A 21,674-nucleotide genomic window follows, 5' to 3' on the forward strand; every position below is an offset into this window, starting at 1 on the left:
CATATGTACATATGTATGTACCTACGTGTTATGAAATCATCATAAAGATTTTTATGGTTATTATATTTTTGTACATAATTTAAAATATTTACTTTTTAAACAAATATGTAAATATATGTATATCTAGGTATTTACCTAAAAAGTACCTACCTAGGAGAAGGTAGTTTGGTAATATAGGTTAGGTATTTAAGGTAATCAGCTTAACACCCCTTAATAACACGCAATTAGTTAATCCTTTTTATTGCTTTGTTCCCTTATAAAATTAACATATTTTTAAATAATTTGATATTTACCACTAGATCATCTTCAGAAAACTTAAGAAAATCCAATTAATACATATTAACCTGGCCTGGTGCGCCTTTATTTATAGTTTTATAAATTTTTATATAAGCTCGTACTTTTTACCAAGTGTTAACGCAACAGCAAGTATTTTTTCCTTATGTGTAATTGTTTGGCAGATTTATAAATTAACTTTTTTTTTATAGGTTCAAGAACGCGTTGCAGCAGCAACAGAAGTATTCGACGAATTAAAAAAGAAGGCAACATTGGTTACATCAGGCCAGTCAACATCGTTTTCAACACCTAAAAGAACTAATAAAAATACCAAAATTAAAATTCGCTTGGACGACGTAGATTTGGGAATTTTGCGAAGAACAATCATTAACCACAATTTCACAGAGAAGACAGTTCCTAGATTAAAAACAGTGCATGCAAAATATGTCGCAGATACTGTGTATCAAGGATGTAAAGAGACTCTGCGTAAGGAAATGCATAAAATCGGTTTTCGATGGAAAAAATTTAGGAGCAATCAAAGAGTGCTAATGGAGCAGCAACCCATCAGGCTGCTAAGAATAGAGTTTCTTAAAAAAATGCGTCAGTACAGAGAAGAACGTAGAAATATAGTATATATGGACGAGACATACATTCACTCAACGCATACTCACTTAAAAGGTTGGAGTGATAACTCTTTGGAAGGCATTAAAAAACCAACAGGCAAGGGACCACGTCTCATTATAGTTCATGCAGGTGGCGAAGATGGTTTTGTCCCCAATGCGTATATTAGATGGAAATCCAACAGCACAAGTGGCGATTATCGTCACGATATGAATTATGATAACTACAAAAAATGGGTTTCAGACAATCTCATTCCAAACCTAAAGCAAAGGTCTGCTGTGGTAATTGACAATGCTCCATACCACAATAAGCAAATAGATAAAGCACCAACAACAATAACAAAAAAAGCAGAAATGCAACAATGGTTACGTTTAAGGGGTATATCATATGACGATAACATGTTAAAGCCGCAACTATATCATTTAATAAAACTGCATAAACCCAAATATAAACGATATGAAATAGACGAGCTTTTCAATGCAAAAGGTCATGATGTGCTAAGATTACCTCCATACCATCCAGACCTTAATCCCATTGAATTGGTTTGGGCTGAATTAAAACAATTCGTTGCCAAAAAAAAATGTAAATTTTAATTTCAATGAGGTAATTAAACATTGTGATGATTTCTTTAGAGAATTCACTATTGACGAATGGAAATCAAGATGTGAACGAGCAAAACGATTTCAAAAAGAATTTATTTTAAAGGAACCTACAATTGATATGGCCATAGAAAAGGTTATAATTAACCTTAACGATAGCGATATTGAAACAGACAGTGATAACTCTAATGAGTCGGATAAACCAGAAAGTGACTTATCTGGAATAGACGAACTTACTGATAATGTTGAAGAACAAGGTGTGGAAAATAAGAAACAGTTGACGATGATCGTAAACGTACCTTAATTTGTAATTTTTTTTATGTATAAATTTATTAATGAAATATTAGATAGGTATATTGCATTTTTTACCATTTACATAACATAATTTAATTTTATAATAAGAACATTTTTTATGTATTATGTCTATATAAATTTATTTATAATGTATTAATTATATGTATCCATACATAATGTGTACAAAATGTAGGAAATACATAATAAATAAATATTGGTAAATATTACACTGGATTTAATTTAGGATTATTAAATAAAGTAATATAAATACCTTTGTTATAAATATTCATTTATTTTATAAATTTATTCAAAATTTTTATCCTAAGTAATTTCCGTCAAGGCTGGTACACACTTGGGACACACTGTATATTGGTAAATATATTAATTCATGCGTTCATTTACTATTCATAATATAATTTAATTAAAACAAAAATTAAATAAAATTTTAAGCGCGTCAAATATGCTGAATGTAAACGTAGTACATGAGCCTCGATTTATTGATTTTTATGTTTTGCATCTTCCTCGCACCCAGACTCTTTCACTTCTTTATTTGCGCATCTCGGAGGCCAAGACACTTTGGTTGACTAGTAGCACGTAATACCAGAAGATGGCCTATGGTTGTGTTCTACGCTTTGCTCAATGTAACAGGAATTAATTCATTTGTGATCTATAAATGCAACCAGAAACAGGATAAAACGTTTATTAGAAGAACATTTCTCACTCAACTTTCCTTTGAGCTAACAAATCAAATGATAAAGAGACAATATGATCAGCATATACCGCGTCAAATCCGAGAAAGAATAAAGCAAATCGATAAGCTTCCAAATAAAAACCAAATAAAAGATGCCTCACCAACACGTTCAGGACGTTGTGAAATATGCACATCAAAAAAAAAAAATAGAAAAGCAAAATATTAATGCAAAGTGTGCAAAAAGTTCCTATGTTTAGAACATGCCAAAATTATTTGTCATCAATGCTTGGACGATAGGGGTTAAAAGAAAATATACGTATATTATTATTATTAGGTTAATATTATGTATTATTAATATTAGATTAATAATTAATGGAGATATATATTTACGCCCAGAAAAGATTATTTTGGTTTTTCATTTTGTTTTATTATTAAAACATTTAAGAAATAATAATTCACTATTTAAAGGGGCGGATAAGAGCATATCCCTACATCGGTCTAGGAGACCGACGTCACCAGTAAAGTAAGAAATTAATTACGTCACCGCCGGAAAAAACTTGTATGTTTTCAATCTAGAAATCTTACGCCCTTTCATAATATAATTTATTTACAAACGAAAAAGCTTCATGCTTAACTTCACCCTCTTGTCAGATTTCCAAAATTATTAAACACCTCTTTATTCCATAAACTCGATTTCACGCCAATAATCAGACAACGCAGTCAAAATAACACTTATAGTCAGAGTACCCCCGATTTCTACACCTACGAACGAATATTCTATCTTTTGATTTCCTCTGCATGTCTATATCGAGAATATGCTTAGGTCCTAAGTTAACTAGATTTCCTCTTACCTGAACACTTTCCAATACAGTCTGTAATCTCTCATGCTGCGCCACCGGCATAAAACTGAAACTATGATCGGAGTGCGCCCCCGGTGAGTTACTACAGCTGGGATTCCCTGCAAAGTAAAAAATAAACCGACATTAAAGGAAATGACTCAATAAAATGGACATAATTAATGTTTTCTCTTTACCCGAACTGATTAAATGTTGCGAATTCGTCAAGGCGAGTGAAACCCCGTCGGCACAAGACGTCGACAGTTCGATGGCGATTTTCTTAACGTCGCTGGGGCTGCTGCAAATCGCTTGTGCCAAAACAACGTGCACCTGCCTAAAATTCGATTCATTCAATTCAACCGTTTTCTAATATATATAGGGAAATTCCACCTGTATCCCAATAAATTATTCAAGAATCCGATCCAGCTGTTATTGCACTCCACCAATTTGGACACCAGAGCCAAAGTGTAAACGTATAAATTGATCGTGTCGGTGCTGCAAGCGGTTTCCCCATTTCGCGGCGATTCGTCTCCTAATAATGAGGAAAAAATGTTCGTGAACAATTCTTCTTGCAGCTCCTCCTTGACTTTGTCCCGGATGTTTTTCACTTGGACCATTGCTGTCAGTAGTTGCATTAAGGCACCTAACCTACAAGTTAAAATCGCGGAATTACGAATCACTTTAATTTAATATAGAACGGCTGTATTTACAAGGAAGGCTAACAGGACCTTTTTGATAAAGAAACTCATTAGCTTTCATATGAAACTAGAATCAGTAAAATTGTTACAAACAAGAGTTTCCAAAGTATTTGGATGTTTGTAAATCCTTTGACAGTATCAAGATTTTTTCAATCCTTGAAAAAAATTCTTACTAATAAAGACTTTATTTTTACAATTTAAGTTAGATTTACAGATAATTAAATCCTAAACATAATTGTACTATTGTGAAAAGAGGCGAAGTCCAGATGTAGAAAACCTATAGAAATAGGTTTATCTACCCTGCTCTACTTAACCCTAGATATCGATAGTACCTTAATTCAAGAGAAAAATCTTACAAAACATAAATAAATATATATTACCAATAGGGCATATATTTTAAAATAGCAAATAGAAAGGAGACAGATTTTAAAAGTTTCAAGAAAAAAATGTTTGAAGTAGAGGAGGTGTTATTCAACCTTTAAATCTAATATTTATATTATGTACATGCGATCTATAGATAATTTTATTGTAAAGATATACAGGTGTCTTACAAAATAATAACCTATTATAAAAAGATACACAGTGCACTGTACGCCTGGTTTCCATTTTAAGCCAGTTTGTTTCAGAGAGTTTATAAGAAATTCTTTCATATTTTACGGATTCTATAGATATACCGCAAACAAGAATTTTGCACTCCTTGTATACGTTTTTTTTTTTTTAATTTGTGTCAAGCAGTTTCCATAAACGACATCTCCATAGTCAAACACAGATAGAACGAGAGCGTTACATAAAATTGTTTTTAATCTTTGCGATAGAATGTGTCTATTGCTGTATAATAATCTAAGATAATCTTTTTTGATACAATGAGATACGTGCTGGTCAAATCGCACTTGACTGTCAAAAGTAAGACCAAGATTTTTTATATTTTCCTGTATTTCTAAAGACACGTCACCTATCCTAACATTAATTTGATTTTTAATAATTTGCGCATCATTTTTAGGACCACATATTAACAAACAACACTTGCTTGGATTTAGATAAAGAGAATGCTGTAGGGAAATAGATCTTAAGTTTCGTATTAATACATTAAAGCGACTCGTGAGCTTGCTCTTTAAAAAACGAGTAATATAATTGCGCATCATCCGCGTAGTAGTGAACTTTACATGTTTTTATTATTTTATTAATATTTGATGTACCGTAACATGGGGATACTTTAAATACGGGTCAAACTTTGATCAAAACTTCCTAAAATAGTTGCGCCGTCATACCCCCACCATTTCCCACAGTACGATAATGAAACTGGACATCTGCTTGGTTCATTAGTTAAGCCAGTTAGTTGAGAGTCTCAGATCATAAAGTCTACACGTAGTTTGCTCTTTTTTTGTAAGTCAGCAAACTTCAAGGCTATAAAGGTAAGTAAATATATTACCATTATGTTCTTTCTTGTATTAAGAGCATTCATCACCCATGTATTCGTTTTTCCAGGTTTTTTAATTTATTTTAAGAGATATTTTAATGCGGTTTTTACTATAGTATTTTATTTTTTTGTAGGAAGACTGGTATCAACTGATTTTTCTTTTTTTTTTTAAATCAGTTTTTTTTTTTTTTAATAATGTAAAAAACAATAAAATACTTTGTTAGCAGTCAAGCCAGGCCATTTTTAGAAAACATATTCCAATAGTAAAACACTACATTTTTATTAGGAAGACGATAAAATGAGAAAAACAAAAATGAAGCAATTTGCGCCCTATTTCTGAGGCGCTACTATAGTTAGCTGTACGTGGCATCATTGCCTTAAACGAATCCGTCGCTGGAATTTACACGGTTCCCGCAATCCGGCGAGTTGTTTTTTCGATTTGAATAATAATTATTTGAGTTATAATAATTCAGATTTGTGTTTTTATCTGGCTCTGGTACTTTGTGAGTGTTGAGAGTTTGTGGTGAGTAATTTGTATTACTGTTTCGTGTGGAAAATGTGAGTTCTGTTATGTTAGTTATGTTATAATCTTTGAGCTTATAGTTATATATTTAACTTTATAGTAAAAAAATGGGAAAGCAAAAAGACGGTAAAAGGAATGTGTATTACGCAAAACGAAAGTCGTCGAAGCAAAAATATAAGCGAACAAAGAGGACAATAAATATAAGGTAAATATGATATTAGTTACCACTTTAATTTTACATAAATTTGTTTTCTTTAGAAGTGTATCTCCTAGGCAAGATATTAATTTCTCAACAGAATTTTCTGAGAGGAATAATCAAGAAGACACAAGGTTAGTGCAAAGTTGTATGTTCTATGTACTTATAAATTTGTAATAATGATTGGTTGGTATACCCACCAACCTACCAATTGTCACTATATATGTATAAAAAAGCTTTTTTATTTATTATTTGTCGGTATATGATATGATTAGGTCGAATAATCGACAAATAATAAACACAAAAAGACTTTTTATATTTAGCGACAATTCTTTTATTTTGTTTTAAATAAAGCATAATAGGTATACAAACAAAAATTAGGTAGCCATATACTTATTAATTATTTATATTCTAATAATAGTTTAGTAAGTTCTGAATCTATAGGTTACTAATATAATAATTATAGGTATGTACCACTTTTTTGTTATTTAGGTTCAAGTTTCGTTTAGAAAAAATCAGTTACAAAAAAAATAACTTCATATAATAATTTTACACAAATATACTAGTACCTACTATAGTAGAACTTTTTTCATCCGCAAATCTTTTATTTTTTAAAAACTTAATTTTTTTTAAATTTTTATAATAGTTTATTTTAGAGGAAATCAGTTACAGAAAAAATAGCTTCATATATTAATTCTACAAACATATGCTAGTATAGTGTAATTTTTTTTTCGCCCCCTTTTGTTTTTGTAAGAAAATATTTTTTTTTAAATTTTTGTAATAGCTTATTTTAGCGGAAATCAGTTACAAAAAAAATTGCTTCATATATAATAATTCTATAATTGTTTTGTTGTTGGGTTGGGTTGGTTTATTAGTTTATTACGTTGGATTTGCAAAAAGGGATATCTATCGTGGGTTGGAGCTCGATCGCTCGATCGCTCGATCCTGCCTCAAACTTGGCAGTTGTACTCAAATTCAAAAGACATTCAAAATAAGATATCACTTGAATCCTTCTTTCCATTTAATATTTTGGGGGTGAATGTTACCCCCGCTTGAGGGTGAAGTGACGAAGCTGAATATAGGTGCATGCATAGCTGAAAATAGTTGTTTTTTGGGGAGGGTGAGCAGTTATTTGGGGTGGATAGTTTAAGTTAAGACTTTTTCTTTTTCATATTTCATTTTATTTTAGCATGGACAGTAATAACACATCTAAAAATATTAGCGCTCTCAAGAGTCCGCAATCCGTTGTTAACTTAGAACCAAAGAAAAAAAAGGCAAAATGGTAAGCACGAATCGTTTTATTTTCAATTAAAATTAATAGCAATAATATTTATATTTTTAGTAATGATGTGGAATTAATAGATGGTCGGCGAATATTTGATATAAACCATCTCTTCGGACAAATTTTAAACAACGAAACACATGAGCCATTTGGTTGTTCCATAGTTAATATGGAAATCGTCAAAGAAAACCGAAATGGCTTATATAGTGCATTTACTTTAAAATGTAAGATGTGTAACGTTACTAAAATAATTACAAATGAGGACAAAGATGAACGAAAACTTGACGCTAATTCGGCTATAGTTATAAGTACTATTTCTACGGGTCTTGGATATTCCCAAATAAATGAAATAGCTGCTATATTGAATATGCCGTTTATGAGTGGAAATACTTTTACCAGCTATCATGATAAAGTTACAGACTTAGTCAGAGAATCCTCATGGAAGAGTATGCAGGAAGCGGCATCTGAAGAAGCACAAATAGCAATAGCTGAGGGCGAAGTTGATACCAATGGCATTCCATGTATTACTGTAGTGACTGATGGCGCATGGGGAAAGCGTTCATATAACGTTAATTATGATTCTTCATCTGGTGTGGTAATTATAATATTGGTTTAAAATCCAATTAAAAAAAAAAATTTAAAACATAATAAACAACTCAAACAAATTTGTAGGCCTGCATTGTGGGATACAAAACAGGTAAAATATTGTTTCTTGGAATAAGAAACAAATTTTGCTCAGTATGCTCGTGGTACCAAAATAAGAAAAGAGAAATTCCTGTACATAAATGTTATAAAAACTGGAGCGGTACATCGACCTCAATGGAAGCGGACATTATTTTGGAAGGTTTTAAAAAAAGTGTAGAGTTTTATAATCTAAAATACACTAAAATGATTGGAGATGGAGATTCTTCGGTATACCGTAAATTGTTGCAGTCTAAACCTTATGGTAATAATTTGGTTCAAAAAGTGGAGTGCAAAAATCATTTATTGCGAAATTTTGCAAAAAAAGTTCGACAAATCTGTAGTAAGTATTTGCATGATTATAACATAAATATTAAGTACAATTATTTATATAATATAGGTATTTTATTAAGTATTTCTATTCTTAATATACATAATAGATATATTTTTTTATAATTTTTAAGGTATAGACTATAGACCCTTTCACATATAGATATTATAAAAAATTTTTTTATTTTTAATTTATTCTAGATAAAAAGCGAAGTAGCTCCAAAAATTTACCAGTACCTTTGGCACTTAGGAAAGAAGTTTTTAGCCGGTTTTTGAGACTAAGGGCTGCAATTACAAAAGCTACTGCATATAGAATGCAAGAGGAAAACTTAATAGATGAAAAGATTTCCTTACTCAGAGGTGACATTTATAACGCTCCAAGTCATGTATTTGGAGAACACGCCCAGTGCAAGGCAAGAAATTACTTCAAGTGTGATAGAGGTGATAAGGAAATAAATATGGTTCCCATTATGCAAAATTGCGGCATTTATGAAGATGTCCTAGCAGCACTACAAAGAGTAGTTGATAATAGCAGCAGTCTAATCCTCAACATGGATAATAATCTTGCGGAGCACTATAATAATGTCGTTTGCAAATTCGTTGGCGGTAAGCGAATTGATTTTTCGAAAAGGGGTTCCTACCAAACTCGGTGCGAGGCTGCTGCATTCATAAATCAGCAACTGGTAAAAGTCCCCGATCATACGCTAAGAGGTATATAGAAAGGTGTAAAAAAATAAGGCTTTTAAAGAAGCAAAAACTAATAAAAAGAACTTTGTTTATTAAAAAAAAGAAAAAAACATCACTTCCCGACAAGGATTACGGCCCAGACGCTAACTATATACCTTTAGCTATAGATAGTGACCTATTTATAAGCAAGAAAGTAGCATTTTTAGAGGAATTAAAAAAAAGTCCAGACGAGATTAAGGATATTGAAAAATTGACGATTGGTCAGGCTTCTAATTCCAAATGGTTGCAAGAAAGGTCTCTTAGAATCACAGCTTCAAATTTTGGCAAAATTTGTAAGATGAGAGCTAAAACGTCACCTTCCAAAACAATAACTTCCATGTTGTATGAAAATTTTATGGGAAATAAAGCTACAAAATATGGCAATGATAGCGAAGCGCGAGCCATTTTAGATTTTGAAAACCAGTATGGTTTGAAAGTCACTCGCTGTGGACTGTTTATTGGAGAGTCTGAGTTTTATTTAGCAGCAAGTCCAGATGGTTGTATTGGTGACGATGCAATAGTGGAGGTAAAATGTCCTTTTAACATTTCCAAAATGACCCCATTAGAAGGAATTATAACAAAAAAAATAACGTTTGCAACAATAGTTGATGGAAAGTTGCAACTTAAAAGGACCCACAACTATTATTACCAGATTCAGGGACAGTTGGCTATAGCTAAGAAAAAAATATGTTACTGCATTGTGTGGAGTCCTTTTGGTTTGCTTGTAGAACAGGTAAAGTACCAACATTTAAAAATTGACTCATCAAGTATCTGAGCAAAAACCTTTTTTTTTTTAGATAACACATGATGAAAACTTCTGGACACAAAATATGTTACCAAAATTAAAAGGATTTTACTACAATTTTTTGGTGCCAGAGTTGGTGGATCCACTTTTCCCAAAAGGATTACCAGTCAGAGAGTAAAATTATAAAAAACATGCAGGTAATAATTAATATCTATGTTACAAAATATTATTATTTTAAATAAGAGCTTTTAGAGAAATAATAAGATAAACCTTTTATGACGAAAATCATAATGATATGTACCTTTTTTTTATTACGTATACTAGTAGTAATTACCTAAGTTTTGTGTAAATATCTTCAGGCTCTCTAATTTCTTCAACATATTATACGCTCTTGGCTCCGTTTGTTTTATTTATACATTTCAAATTTAAAAGATAATAACATCGAAACATAACATTTATTTAAAAAGATACTAACATCGAAATTCATTGATTATATTTTATTTTGTATAGAATTGAAATTAATCTGTTTGTAACATGAAATTACAACTAGTAAAGTTTTAGTAGTAGATTTATAGACTATTACATAAATAATAATCATGAAATAAAATTAAGAATAAGAGTACAATATATAGATATTTCAATACATTAATTAATATAGAAATTATTTCTTATTGTATTATTATGTATTAAATCGTCATTATAACTTCTATTATTTACATATCTCTTTCTTTTTAGGTTTGATCTACTGCCTATAAACTAAACATTTATTTATTGTTATAAACTGTTCTTTAAGTTTAAGTTATAATCATTATTATTATTGATTATTCTTATAAGTTGTATATTCCTATATTTTTCAATGCTGTGGCTGTATGAATAAAATGTGTACTACTAAGTATACTATTACTGTTTAGTGCTAAGTGTACTGTTTTTTATTGTAACATTAATAAATTAAATATTATATAAAATTAAAAAAAATATATATAATATAATATATTCAATATATATATATATATATATATATGAATTCGCCGCAACGATTTAGATTTTATTTAATTATTTTATAGTCATGTTAATGTGCCTTACATCATTTAACAGCTAAAATATTAATTAACTAAATATTAGCTAACTTTATTTATCCTGCCAAAAAGAGTTAAATTGTTCTTGATTAAATTGTTCTCTAGTTTTTTCAGAAACCCATAAAGAAGGATAATTTTATCCCAGTATATTAATACTTAGTTTTCTAAATAATATACTGTTACTGTTATAGTAGTCTGTACTGTTTCTTTTCTGGTCTTTTACATTATTTTACTACTCAAATATACCTCTTATAATTCTGAAGAAAGTTAGCTTTTTCGAAAAACCTATATAGAATTATATCAATATTTTTTCCCAGCGTCATAGTTTTTTAATTAATAATTTTATACTATTGTTTATAGTTATCATACACCTAAAATATTCCTGTAATTATCATACTAAAAAATGTTTAATAGCTTTTGTATATTTTTTGTAGCCAAACTATAAAGAATGTAACACTTTTTCGAATAATATAGGATAGGTAAAATTTTTTTCAATAAAAAAGTATCCCATTACTATTTTTTTACTGATGTATTTTATATTTTAGTTTTTTTTACTAATATTTTATGCATCATTTATACATTTTATAGCTAAAATGATTCTCGCATCACGCAGAAAACCAGTGTAATTTTTGTTTTCTAATTATTTTTATATATAGAAGTAGGTACATTTAACTAGGTAGGTAGTAGATAAAGTATAAGCTGTAAAAAATACAATTTAAAATAATAAGAAAAATCTGATATTATCTACTACCTACCCTGCGAGATAATCAAACGATCAGTTACTCCGCAGCCAAACACGAAAGTTTGCGATGTCTGTCCGTATCGAATTATCCAGGATATCCTGCCGACTGAACTACCAAAGCACAATAACAAAGCAACGCGAACGCCAAGCAATGTTGTCACATATTCACCCGGCCGACGGAACGACCGAAATTTGATTCTGGCGGGGTCACGTGCTGATGAATCCTCTTAACTTTAATGTGTATTACTTAGTAGATTTCAAAAAGATTTTAGTGAAATTTAAGTTAAGAGTTATTTATAGAACCATGTTTGTTCCACGGGGTAACTTTGATCGCTTGATCAAAGTTGCCCCATTAACATATATTATAATTATCTTTCCAGAAATTATTAAATTATTATTAGTTTTTTTTCCAGATATGCCTCGCGAGCATAAAAGGGTGCTGGGGAGCAGACATTATATAAATTATACCCCTGAAAAGCTGGAGCATGTATTGAAAGTAGTGGTGGATGGTATATGCTCAATACGAGAAGCTTCAAAGCAATTTAATATTCCTTTTGGAACTCTCTATAATAAGTACAAGGGGAAACATATTAGTAAACCAGGTCGTCCCACTATTTTTACCAAACACGAGGGAATAGCAATACTGAAGGCGGCTTCAAAATGGGCAGACTGGGGATTTCCATTAAGTCTTATGGACATAAGGATGCTGGCCAAGTATTACTTAGACCAAAAGGGTGATGTTGTTAATCAATTTAAAAACAATATTCCTGGTGTTGAGTGGACATATAGTCGTCTAAACAGGCACAAAAACTCTTACGGGCAAAGATTAGCTACTAACATAAAAAGGGCGAGGGCTGCGGTGTCCTAAGAAACTTTAAATATATTTTATGATAATCTAGAAGTGGTAATAAGAGATCTTCCCAGTGCAAATATATTTAATTATGACGAATCGAATCTTTCCGATGATCCAGGAAAAAAACGTGGTGTTTATAGGCGTGGCGTAAAATACCCTGAGAAGGTTATGAACCACTCAAAAAGTTGCACTACCGTTATGATATGTGGGTCCGCTGATGGGACTCTATTACCTCCATACGTGATTTTTAAAAGTCTACATTTATATGACTCCTGGAAAAAGGGTGGCCCAAAAGGACTCCCGTGTTGTGACAAGCCATGTTGCAGTCTAGGGACTAGATTTAACCGAACACCAAGTGGATGGTTAGATGGGTCAACATTTCGTGATTGGTTTTTAAGCAGTTTTCTTCCCCATGCAAAACGTTTAGATGGACGTAAGGCTTTAATTGGCGATAACCTATCTTCCCATATAGATCCCGAAGTTGTGTGCAGAAAATGAAATTGATTTCGTCTGTTTGGTTCCAAATTCGACTCATCTTTGTCAACCACTTGACGTCGGATTTTTCAGGCCATTAAAAGAATCTTGGAGAGCTATACTTTCAGAATGGAAGTTGCAAAACTTAAGACTCTCAACGGTTCCTAAGGACACATTTGCTAAACTTCTAAATAAGACATTGAACTACATGGATGCAAGACTTCCACGACTGATACTTTAATAAAATCAGCGATCAAACGCAATTTAATAAGTTCATTTAGTGCTTCTGGTATTTACCCTCTAGACCGAGAACAAGTTTTTAAAAAATTACCCCGGCATACCGATGCCATAGATTCTACTGCTGACGTAGAAAGCGCCCTTACTACAATGTTAAAGGAGCAGCGATTTTGCGATGCGAATCAACCAAAAAGGAAGAAGAAACGGTTGATACTTACTCAATTTGAAGTTTTCTTAAACTTATATTAGAAGATCAATGTTTTTGTTCATTAGGGGACATTATTGATCATAACTTAGGAACCACTTCGAATATTTTCATAATTCTTCCACATCTAAATAGGGCAATTCCTGAGGATGAATTTGTCTGTAGAAACGTAATTATGGGTGAAATATTTGGATAGTTAATAGCATTTTGGTCGGGAAACTTTTTTGCTATTTTTTTTACCAAGTTGTCATTTCTCTTGGGAATATTCTCACGAAAAATTAAAGTATTCTTAAAAAAATTTTAGTTCATGAAAGTGTGTTTCTTTTAAAACAATTTCGTATGTGAACGGCTCTTGTAGCTCCAATACCTTCTGAGGTAGAGCTAATTTTGTGACTCAAGGTGCAAGACTCACTCAATTTGAAGTTTTTTGAGAGCATCAAGGTTTGTATTCATTACTCTACACTTTTGGTAAAAGCTTAGGTATTAGTAAGAATATTTCTATGATTCTTTTAGTTTAATGTACAGGGATTCCTAAGGATGAATTTGAGGGTAGAGATATGATTCTGGGTTAAAGATTTAGGTAGTTAGAGCATTTTTGGTTAAAATGGTTATTTGAATTTAAACTTGGAATAAGCTCAAAAGAGTTCTGGTCTATGAAAGGCCGTTTCTTTCCCAATAATTTCATATGTGAACGATTTTTGTATCTCAAAAACTTTCCGAGTTAAAGTGAGTTGTGCCACTCAAGGTCCAAGACTTGTTCAGTTTTAAAACTGGAGAGGATAGGAGCAACAGGAGTTTCAGAACTTAAGTTCTTGGTGCATCAAGGCTTTTATTTATAAGCGGACATTTTTGGTCACAACGTAGAATATTTTCATAATTCTTTATTATTCAAGATGTTAGAATTCTTATTCCAGGAGTGCCTGTAAGAAGCTAAAGACTGTGTCTGTTAATGGCAAATGAATACCTCAAGTTCTAGCACTTTAAATTCAAAAATTATTGATTCGTGGACTAGCCTAAAGACTATTGCGGTATTATTTAAATTACGAAAATCGATGCAGTAAAAGTCAAGATATTACAATACTTATTTCAGGTGTGCCTGTAAAAAGCAAAAGACCTTGTCTGTTATTAACGAGTAAATATCTTAAGTTGTAGTAGTTAAAATTTAGAAATTGTTGATTTATAAACTAGTGTAAAGATTTCTTTAGTCTCTTTTGAAAAAATGACTAAAATCGATGCACTAGAAGTCAAGATATTAGAATTCTTATTCTAGTAGGATCTGTAAGAAGCAAAAGACTTTGTCTGTTACTTACATATAAATATCTTGTGTTATCGCAGACGATATTTAAAAATTATGGATTTATGGACTAGTTTGATAACTTATTTAGTCTTGATTCTAGATTAATTATGCCTATAGTTAGAAGCATATTGTTATCAGGGAACTTTTTTGCTAATTTTTTTACCAAATTTTGACTTCTCTTAGAAATATTTTCATGAAAAGTTGGAAAATTTTTAAAAGAGTTTTACTCCATGAAAGCGGGCCTCTTTCCCAAAAATTTCATATGTGAACGATTCTTGTACCTCAAAAACATTCCGAGTCATTCTGAGTTCGGGACAATTTTATCACTTAAGGTCCAAAATCCACTCAATTTGAAGTTTTTACACATTTCGGAGCATCAAATTTTTATTCATTAGCGACAACTTTTGGTCACAACTTTGGAACCACTTGGAACGTTTACATAATTCTTTAACATCAGAATAGGGTAATTTCCGAGGAAGAAGAAACGAGCTGTTGCACCTGGTTGTAGTATTTCTACGGCATCAGTAAAAGCTCAGGAAGATAACATTACACCTGGATATAGTTTTCCTATACAACAGTCTTGGATAATATTTCTGACAGCGAAGACGATATGAACTTGTTGGAGCTTCGACAGGAAATCAATAAAAGTTCAGAACAGCCTTTACGTTCAGAAAAGCTGGATATATATGAAGTTGGCCAATATATTTTGACAAAATTTTCTTCACACAGAGGCAAAAAAACTTACAACTATCTATGTAAGATTACTGAAATAGATCCCGAGATTTTAGTTACCGGTCTTAAAGCTAATAGTACAAACAAAACCAAATTTAAACACGTGCCGGATGATGTTTCTGTGATCAGAAATGAGGATATTATTGCAATTCAATCCAATCCCACAGAAAAATTAGACGAAGATCTGAATGTTTATTATGAATTTTCCTCCAGCATTCAAAATATGTTTTTTTTTAATGTATTTTCGAAGTGGTATTTTCTTTTGTTTATGTTTTCGAATGAATGATAATACTTCTGACACGGTTTATGCTCAATAATATGTAACTGCTAAATATATTTTTCTAAGTAAAGCGAGTTTTTTTATTTCTATTATTTATTAACAGAAAACTATTTTTATCAATAAAATGGTCTTATTTTAAGTTTTTGTTTTTTGTATAGCCTAAATCTACAATTTAAAAACATTTTTTTAATTCAAGGCACTTTTTAAAAGGCGTTACTTTACAAATCCATCCACAAAATAAATTGATGATCAAAGTATCCCCAACTTAAGTATATCTTTGATTACATGATTTTTTATTTTTTTTCTCGAAAATATGTAGTTTATCAAAGTTTATTTATTTGTAGGATGTTTATTAAATAAAACCGATTGCTAAAGTTATTTACTTATTAACTTATAACCGATCCGTGGGCGACCCCGCAGAGAATATGCCATGAGCTAGATAACATTCCATCAATCCTAACACGCTGACTTCTTCCTGTTAAATAATGCTTAAAAAATTGAATCGCATCTCTTTGAAATCCTACATAAGATAAAATTGCCAATAATAAATTATGATGTATAGTATCGAAGGCTTTGGTGTAATCTAAAAGTGTTAAAATTGTAGTTTTTCCCATGTCCGTAGCCCTCAAAATATCATCTGTTATATGAGCCAAAGTCGTAGAACAGCTATGGCCCTTTCGAAATCCACACTGCACATCCGGTAGTATTTCATTATGTTGAACATGTTTGGTCATTTGGTGATGAATAATTTTTTAACACCTTAGCCAAGCAAGGTAGAACACTAATTGATTCTAGATCCTTATAATCTTTTGGGACACTACATTCAGGCAGGGGTGTTATTACATACAATCTATAAATAAGACCCAACACTGCAAGAACTCTAGTTCACCGCTTTGTCAAAATGGAAATTTTCTGGAACACCTGGATCAAATACTAACGAGGCATCTGCGATTAATTTATGACAGTATTGGACATAGTACAAATGCTGAAACAAAGACGATTAGACGCAGCTCTCGATCTATTGAGTTTTTGGGAGAAGCTTTAAACTGGTGCTGTGGAGTTTTGACGGAAAGATCGATGGAACCGTTATTTGCAGATGAGAAAACCATGGAGAAAACTATAGATAGACTAGGTACAGCAGTAAATCTTAATCATGAAAATTTAGTAAAAGTCATAAATTCCATAAAAAATTTTAGCGCGCAGGTTAATTCAGTTTTTTGGAATACAAAAAAGTTTTCTAAGGAAATAGTTTCGAAACTAAGTCAGTTTGAAAGTAATTTTAATTTGAAGGCAAAAAATGATAGTGAAGAGTTTAATTTGTTGCTTCAGTATGTAACTAAAATTTATTTTCAAAGTCTAAGGTTTTTAGAAGCTTTTAATAAGTACGAGGTGATAAATCAATGTAGGGACAATAAAATTCCAAATGAAATAATAAACATGGAGACTCTTAAAAAGGATCTTATTCAGTTAGAAAACGTATTGTTATCTAGTGACCATGAGCTTGTCATTAAACCTCAAGATGTATCAAAATACTTGCGACTTAACATAGCATCGTGCATCGCGACAGAAAAATCCGTAGTTATAACCTTAAAGATCCCTATAAAACAGCGTGGGTATTCTTGGAAATTATATCGCGTCGTACCTATTCCGTTTGCTTGGCAGAATGAAGTATGCATTTTCTCAGAACACGATACGTTGGTTGCTAAGTATGAAACTGAAATTAGAGTACTAGTGGGCGCTGCGCTAAAAAAATGTAAAGTTGATAACAAACTATGTATGTTACCACGAGCTAGCTTTTCAACAATAATAAATGCAGCATGTTATGCTAAAATGGCGGAAGACATACAAATATCTGACCTAATAAAGTATTGTAAACCATCGTGTCTAAAAAATAATCAAACATTAGTTACTCAAATCGAACCAGAAAAATTTATCGTTACGTATCCACCTAAAGATTTATTACTTGAATGCGAAAATGATACACAGCAAGTTAAGATAGATCACGAAACTCCGTTAGGGGCATTAGAAATAGAAGTTCCTTGTTTTTGCTCATTAAATACTAATAAAAAACAATTGATACATAAATCGTATCCGGATCTAGAACAGTCGATAGTTTCAAGTATAGGCATGTTTTACCAGCTATTTGGTCGAAGTTTAAAACTTTTAAAATGAAACCTGTAACAACACATACCAATTTAGTTTTTGAAATTTTTTCTGAATGTTTAAACGATAATTGGAAGCAATCTTTACCAACTTTTGAAAATCCAAATATAAGCAAAATAATGCCAGATATGCTGGAGGCAAAGTATACAGGTAGTGATAAAATGTATAGTTTTAGGTATCATTATACTGGGAATTTGCTTACGATTATAAATGTTATAACAACCGCTTTGTTTTTTGTAGTAATTATAAGAAATCCATATTTATTAGGTTTAGGGTATACTCCAGTAGCAACGGCAATGAGCGAAGTAAGTGTAATTTTAAATGATGTGAACGCTGCCGTTCTAATTTTATTGGTAATTGTTTTTATTTTTTGGGCTTACTTTAAATATGTGAAAGATAGACGTTTAAGAGAAACGAAAGGTAACACGGAGGAAATTGATACGATTAATGAAGTGACCGGGATTTCATTGAGCGCTTCTCAGTCGTCCGTGGCTACCCAGACGTTAGGAAAAAGTCAAACTAGGTTTAAGTTATGAAATAAGTTTATTGTTTCTTTATTTTATTTTGTGTGTTTTAAAGAAGTATACTGCTGTTTTTTTTTTCTCTTTTTGTTATAGATGTTGATCGTTGCAGTCCAGAACACAAACGCTGACGAGAAGTCGATGCTCATCAAACGTCGAGGTCGACGTTTTTCTTTCAAGAAGGGGGTGTGTGACGACAGGCCACCTATTTGAGAGACCACCCTGTACGAGCTAGACATCCGAAGCGCGCGTGGGCTGGGAAACAACGACTCAGCATAGTGTGTTATTGTAATTGCATAGCTAATAAAATGTACTAATAGTGAGTTGTCACGTAGACACCAAAATTATAACATCTAGGCAACTCAATATACCATCTGTTCATTAAAGCCCAACACAGTAGTATTAATTAAGCTACAACCCCCAAAAGAAAGTACTGGTGTCACAATAGCACATTTCCATTGAGTTGGAAAAGTTGAATTTATTAAGCAATAATTAATGAGATGTGTTATATAAGGTAAAAGAAAACGAGAACACAAATAAATAATCCTTACATCTAACTCATCGGGTCCTATAGCCTTGGACTTAATCTCTGAGATAATTTTTAAGAATTTTTATTTCTGAGACTGGGGTGAATTTCAAAAAAGATTGTAAGTTTTCCTTAAAACTACTTTTGTAAAAATTCATGACATCTTTTTTATTGACTTGGTTTTGTGGAATAACAGGCATTAAAAAATTATTTATTTCATTAGGATTTTTTAAGAGATCAGGTATTTCAGTGTTATTTTGTTTAATTCCATGACAATATTTTCGTAAGTCCTGCTACTAATTTTCCGATTTTTTTTTCTTGTTTTAGAGTTAGAGAAAAAATAAAAACCTCCAAGTCTCAGTCTCAAAACATAGAGTTAGAGTTGTCAAGTTACGCAACCTTGTATAGTATTCCCTATTAGTCGCGGTTTTACTTATTTTATATCTTTGAAATGCTTTGTCACTTAATAACATTAAATCTTTCATATTATCATGCCATGGTTATATTTTTTTGCTATACGAACTTTTTTTAAGGGACTATGTCCATGGACTATAAGTCCATTAGCACCCGGATGTTATCTGTAAAAAAAGCTTACTTTATCGTCAATGCCTTAAATATCGTAGATATTTCGCCACGGTATAGACTGTAAATCATACTGAAACTAGGTAATATCGATGCTTTTAATATATCTGCATTCAATAAACTTAAGTTAATTTTTATAATAAAGTATTGATAAATCACAAAATATGAATTCATGATCAGACTTTTGGACCTGGCAACGTACCACTATTTATAACATTTATATCTCTAGGAATCAACATTAAGTCTATGATAGAATTTGTGGTTTGTGAAATTCGCGTTGGATTCAAGATTACTTGCATAAGACCAACATTATCCAATAACAAATTAAACTCATTAACATCTTTAGCAAATAGATCACTATTGTCCAAATTAAAATCTCCTGTAAACAGATATTATCACATATCGGGGTAAGCGAGGTAAGCACATTGTCAAACAGAGATAAAAATTCCACCGTTTTATAGGAGGGTGGCCTATAGACGCAACCAAAAAGATAAGTTTGTTTGTTAATTTTTAATTTAATCCATATTTGTTCAATATAAATAACTCCAAAACCGTTATAGTGACAAAGAAATCTGTAAGGACCTTTGTTGTAAAGAAACTTATCGGCTTTCATATGAAACTAAAATCAATAAAATCGGTACATAAGTTTCCAAATTATTTCGATTTTTGTAAAGCCATTGACAGTATCATGATTTTTTTAATCTGTAGAAAAAATGCTTAATTATTTCAAAACTATTGTAGTTACAAAGAAACCTATAAGGACCTTTCTAGTAAAAAAACTTATCGGCTTTCATATGAAACCAAAATTAATAAAATCGGTATAATTGTATCCATCAGAAATTACAATCTAAACTCGGGGCAACTAAAAGAGGGAATGTTAAAAAAAGTTAAACTTAGCTGCAAAATAACTGCTCCTATATAAGTTTATATTGTACTTTTTGTATGACACTATTTCATTTTATGTATCAACATAATTCTGAAATAAAGATTGTTTATTATTATTATATTTTTTAAGACAATCGGAAAACTCAATAACTCCGAAAGATGGTATTGTACATGGAAACTTGTAAAAACCATAATTAAATAAATTAATTATTAACTAATAAAGCACTTTGTAACTTTTAAATCATAAATATCTAAAAGAATCTCACGTTTTTATATGTTCAGTGTTCGTCATGATCCTCTCGTCTTTACAGCTATGAAATATCGCCAGAAACCCCTTTAAGCCCCCAATAAGGGGCTCCAAAACTCCGTTCTCCTTTTTATCCACATTAACGGCTATAGACCTAAATAGGGCTAAAACTTGAAAACACAGGGTGTTCTCCTGGATCATCTTCAAAGCCAAAGGGATAATCCGGGGATATAGACTGGAAATCGTGGGCACTTTGTTGTGTATTAAAAAATTGATAAAATCTAAAACTATGGCCAAAGATTCGGGCTTCTTTGTGGGATCTTTTGAAGATTCTATCACCTATAAAAATATTTATAAAAGCTTTCTATTTAAACAGTTAAAGCAAGCTTACGTCTATCAGTTTGCCAATATGCTCCCTGTAGCCATCAAAAGAGCATAAATATCTCTGATTGCCAACATATTCCTTAAAAAAGTCAACCACTTGTTTTAACATGTTGCAATCCCCCCTTTTATATGCTTCGGCACACACCATAAAGCTTTGCTTGATCAGCTCTGGATGCAACCGGTCTGGGAAGTATCCGGAGATGTTTTCCAGGATTATTGTTATTTGGCAAACGTAGATTTCCACTAATGGGCCCTAAAATACACATTTATTTATTATTTTCGTTTTTTATGTATCTGTGATATATTTCCAACCTAATTTTAAGTTAAGTTTATGTATTTAAGATACTTCATTCTTTTCGAAAGTGTTTTAAATGATGACAATTATTTATTATTATTGGAAAATTTTAACTTACCAAACTACATAATCTGTGATAATGATACAAGTATTTTATTGCATGGGTTCCTTAATTTTAATAATCTAGTTCAATTTAATGGTATAAAAAATTTTAGGGAAAAATGCCTGGATATAATCATCTATCAAATTTTGGATACTTACTT

At 31.4% G+C, this 21,674-nt stretch overlaps 1 protein-coding gene and 1 long non-coding RNA gene across 2 annotated transcripts in view; one reads left to right on the forward strand and one right to left on the reverse strand.

Moving 5' to 3' along the window:
- Positions 1–21,674, reverse strand: part of LOC126747010 (uncharacterized) — a 50,029-nt gene that overhangs the window by 20,918 nt on the left and 7,437 nt on the right. The window contains exons 3-7 of the mRNA XM_050455478.1: positions 21,124–21,369; positions 20,752–21,071; positions 3,705–3,962; positions 3,512–3,648; positions 3,330–3,436 (exon numbers count right to left, since the gene is read on the reverse strand). Coding sequence (XP_050311435.1) covers positions 3,330–3,436; positions 3,512–3,648; positions 3,705–3,962; positions 20,752–21,071; positions 21,124–21,369 — 1,068 coding nt within the window. The remainder of the gene's footprint in view (positions 1–3,329; positions 3,437–3,511; positions 3,649–3,704; positions 3,963–20,751; positions 21,072–21,123; positions 21,370–21,674) is intronic.
- Positions 7,194–9,039, forward strand: LOC126747031 (uncharacterized). The gene is made up of 3 exons (XR_007664073.1): positions 7,194–7,430; positions 7,491–8,454; positions 8,643–9,039. It is a non-coding gene; the product is annotated as an uncharacterized LOC126747031 (long non-coding RNA).

This window comes from Anthonomus grandis, chromosome 18 (genome assembly GCF_022605725.1).
Source record: "Anthonomus grandis grandis chromosome 18, icAntGran1.3, whole genome shotgun sequence".
Classification (NCBI taxonomy): domain Eukaryota; kingdom Metazoa; phylum Arthropoda; class Insecta; order Coleoptera; family Curculionidae; genus Anthonomus; species Anthonomus grandis.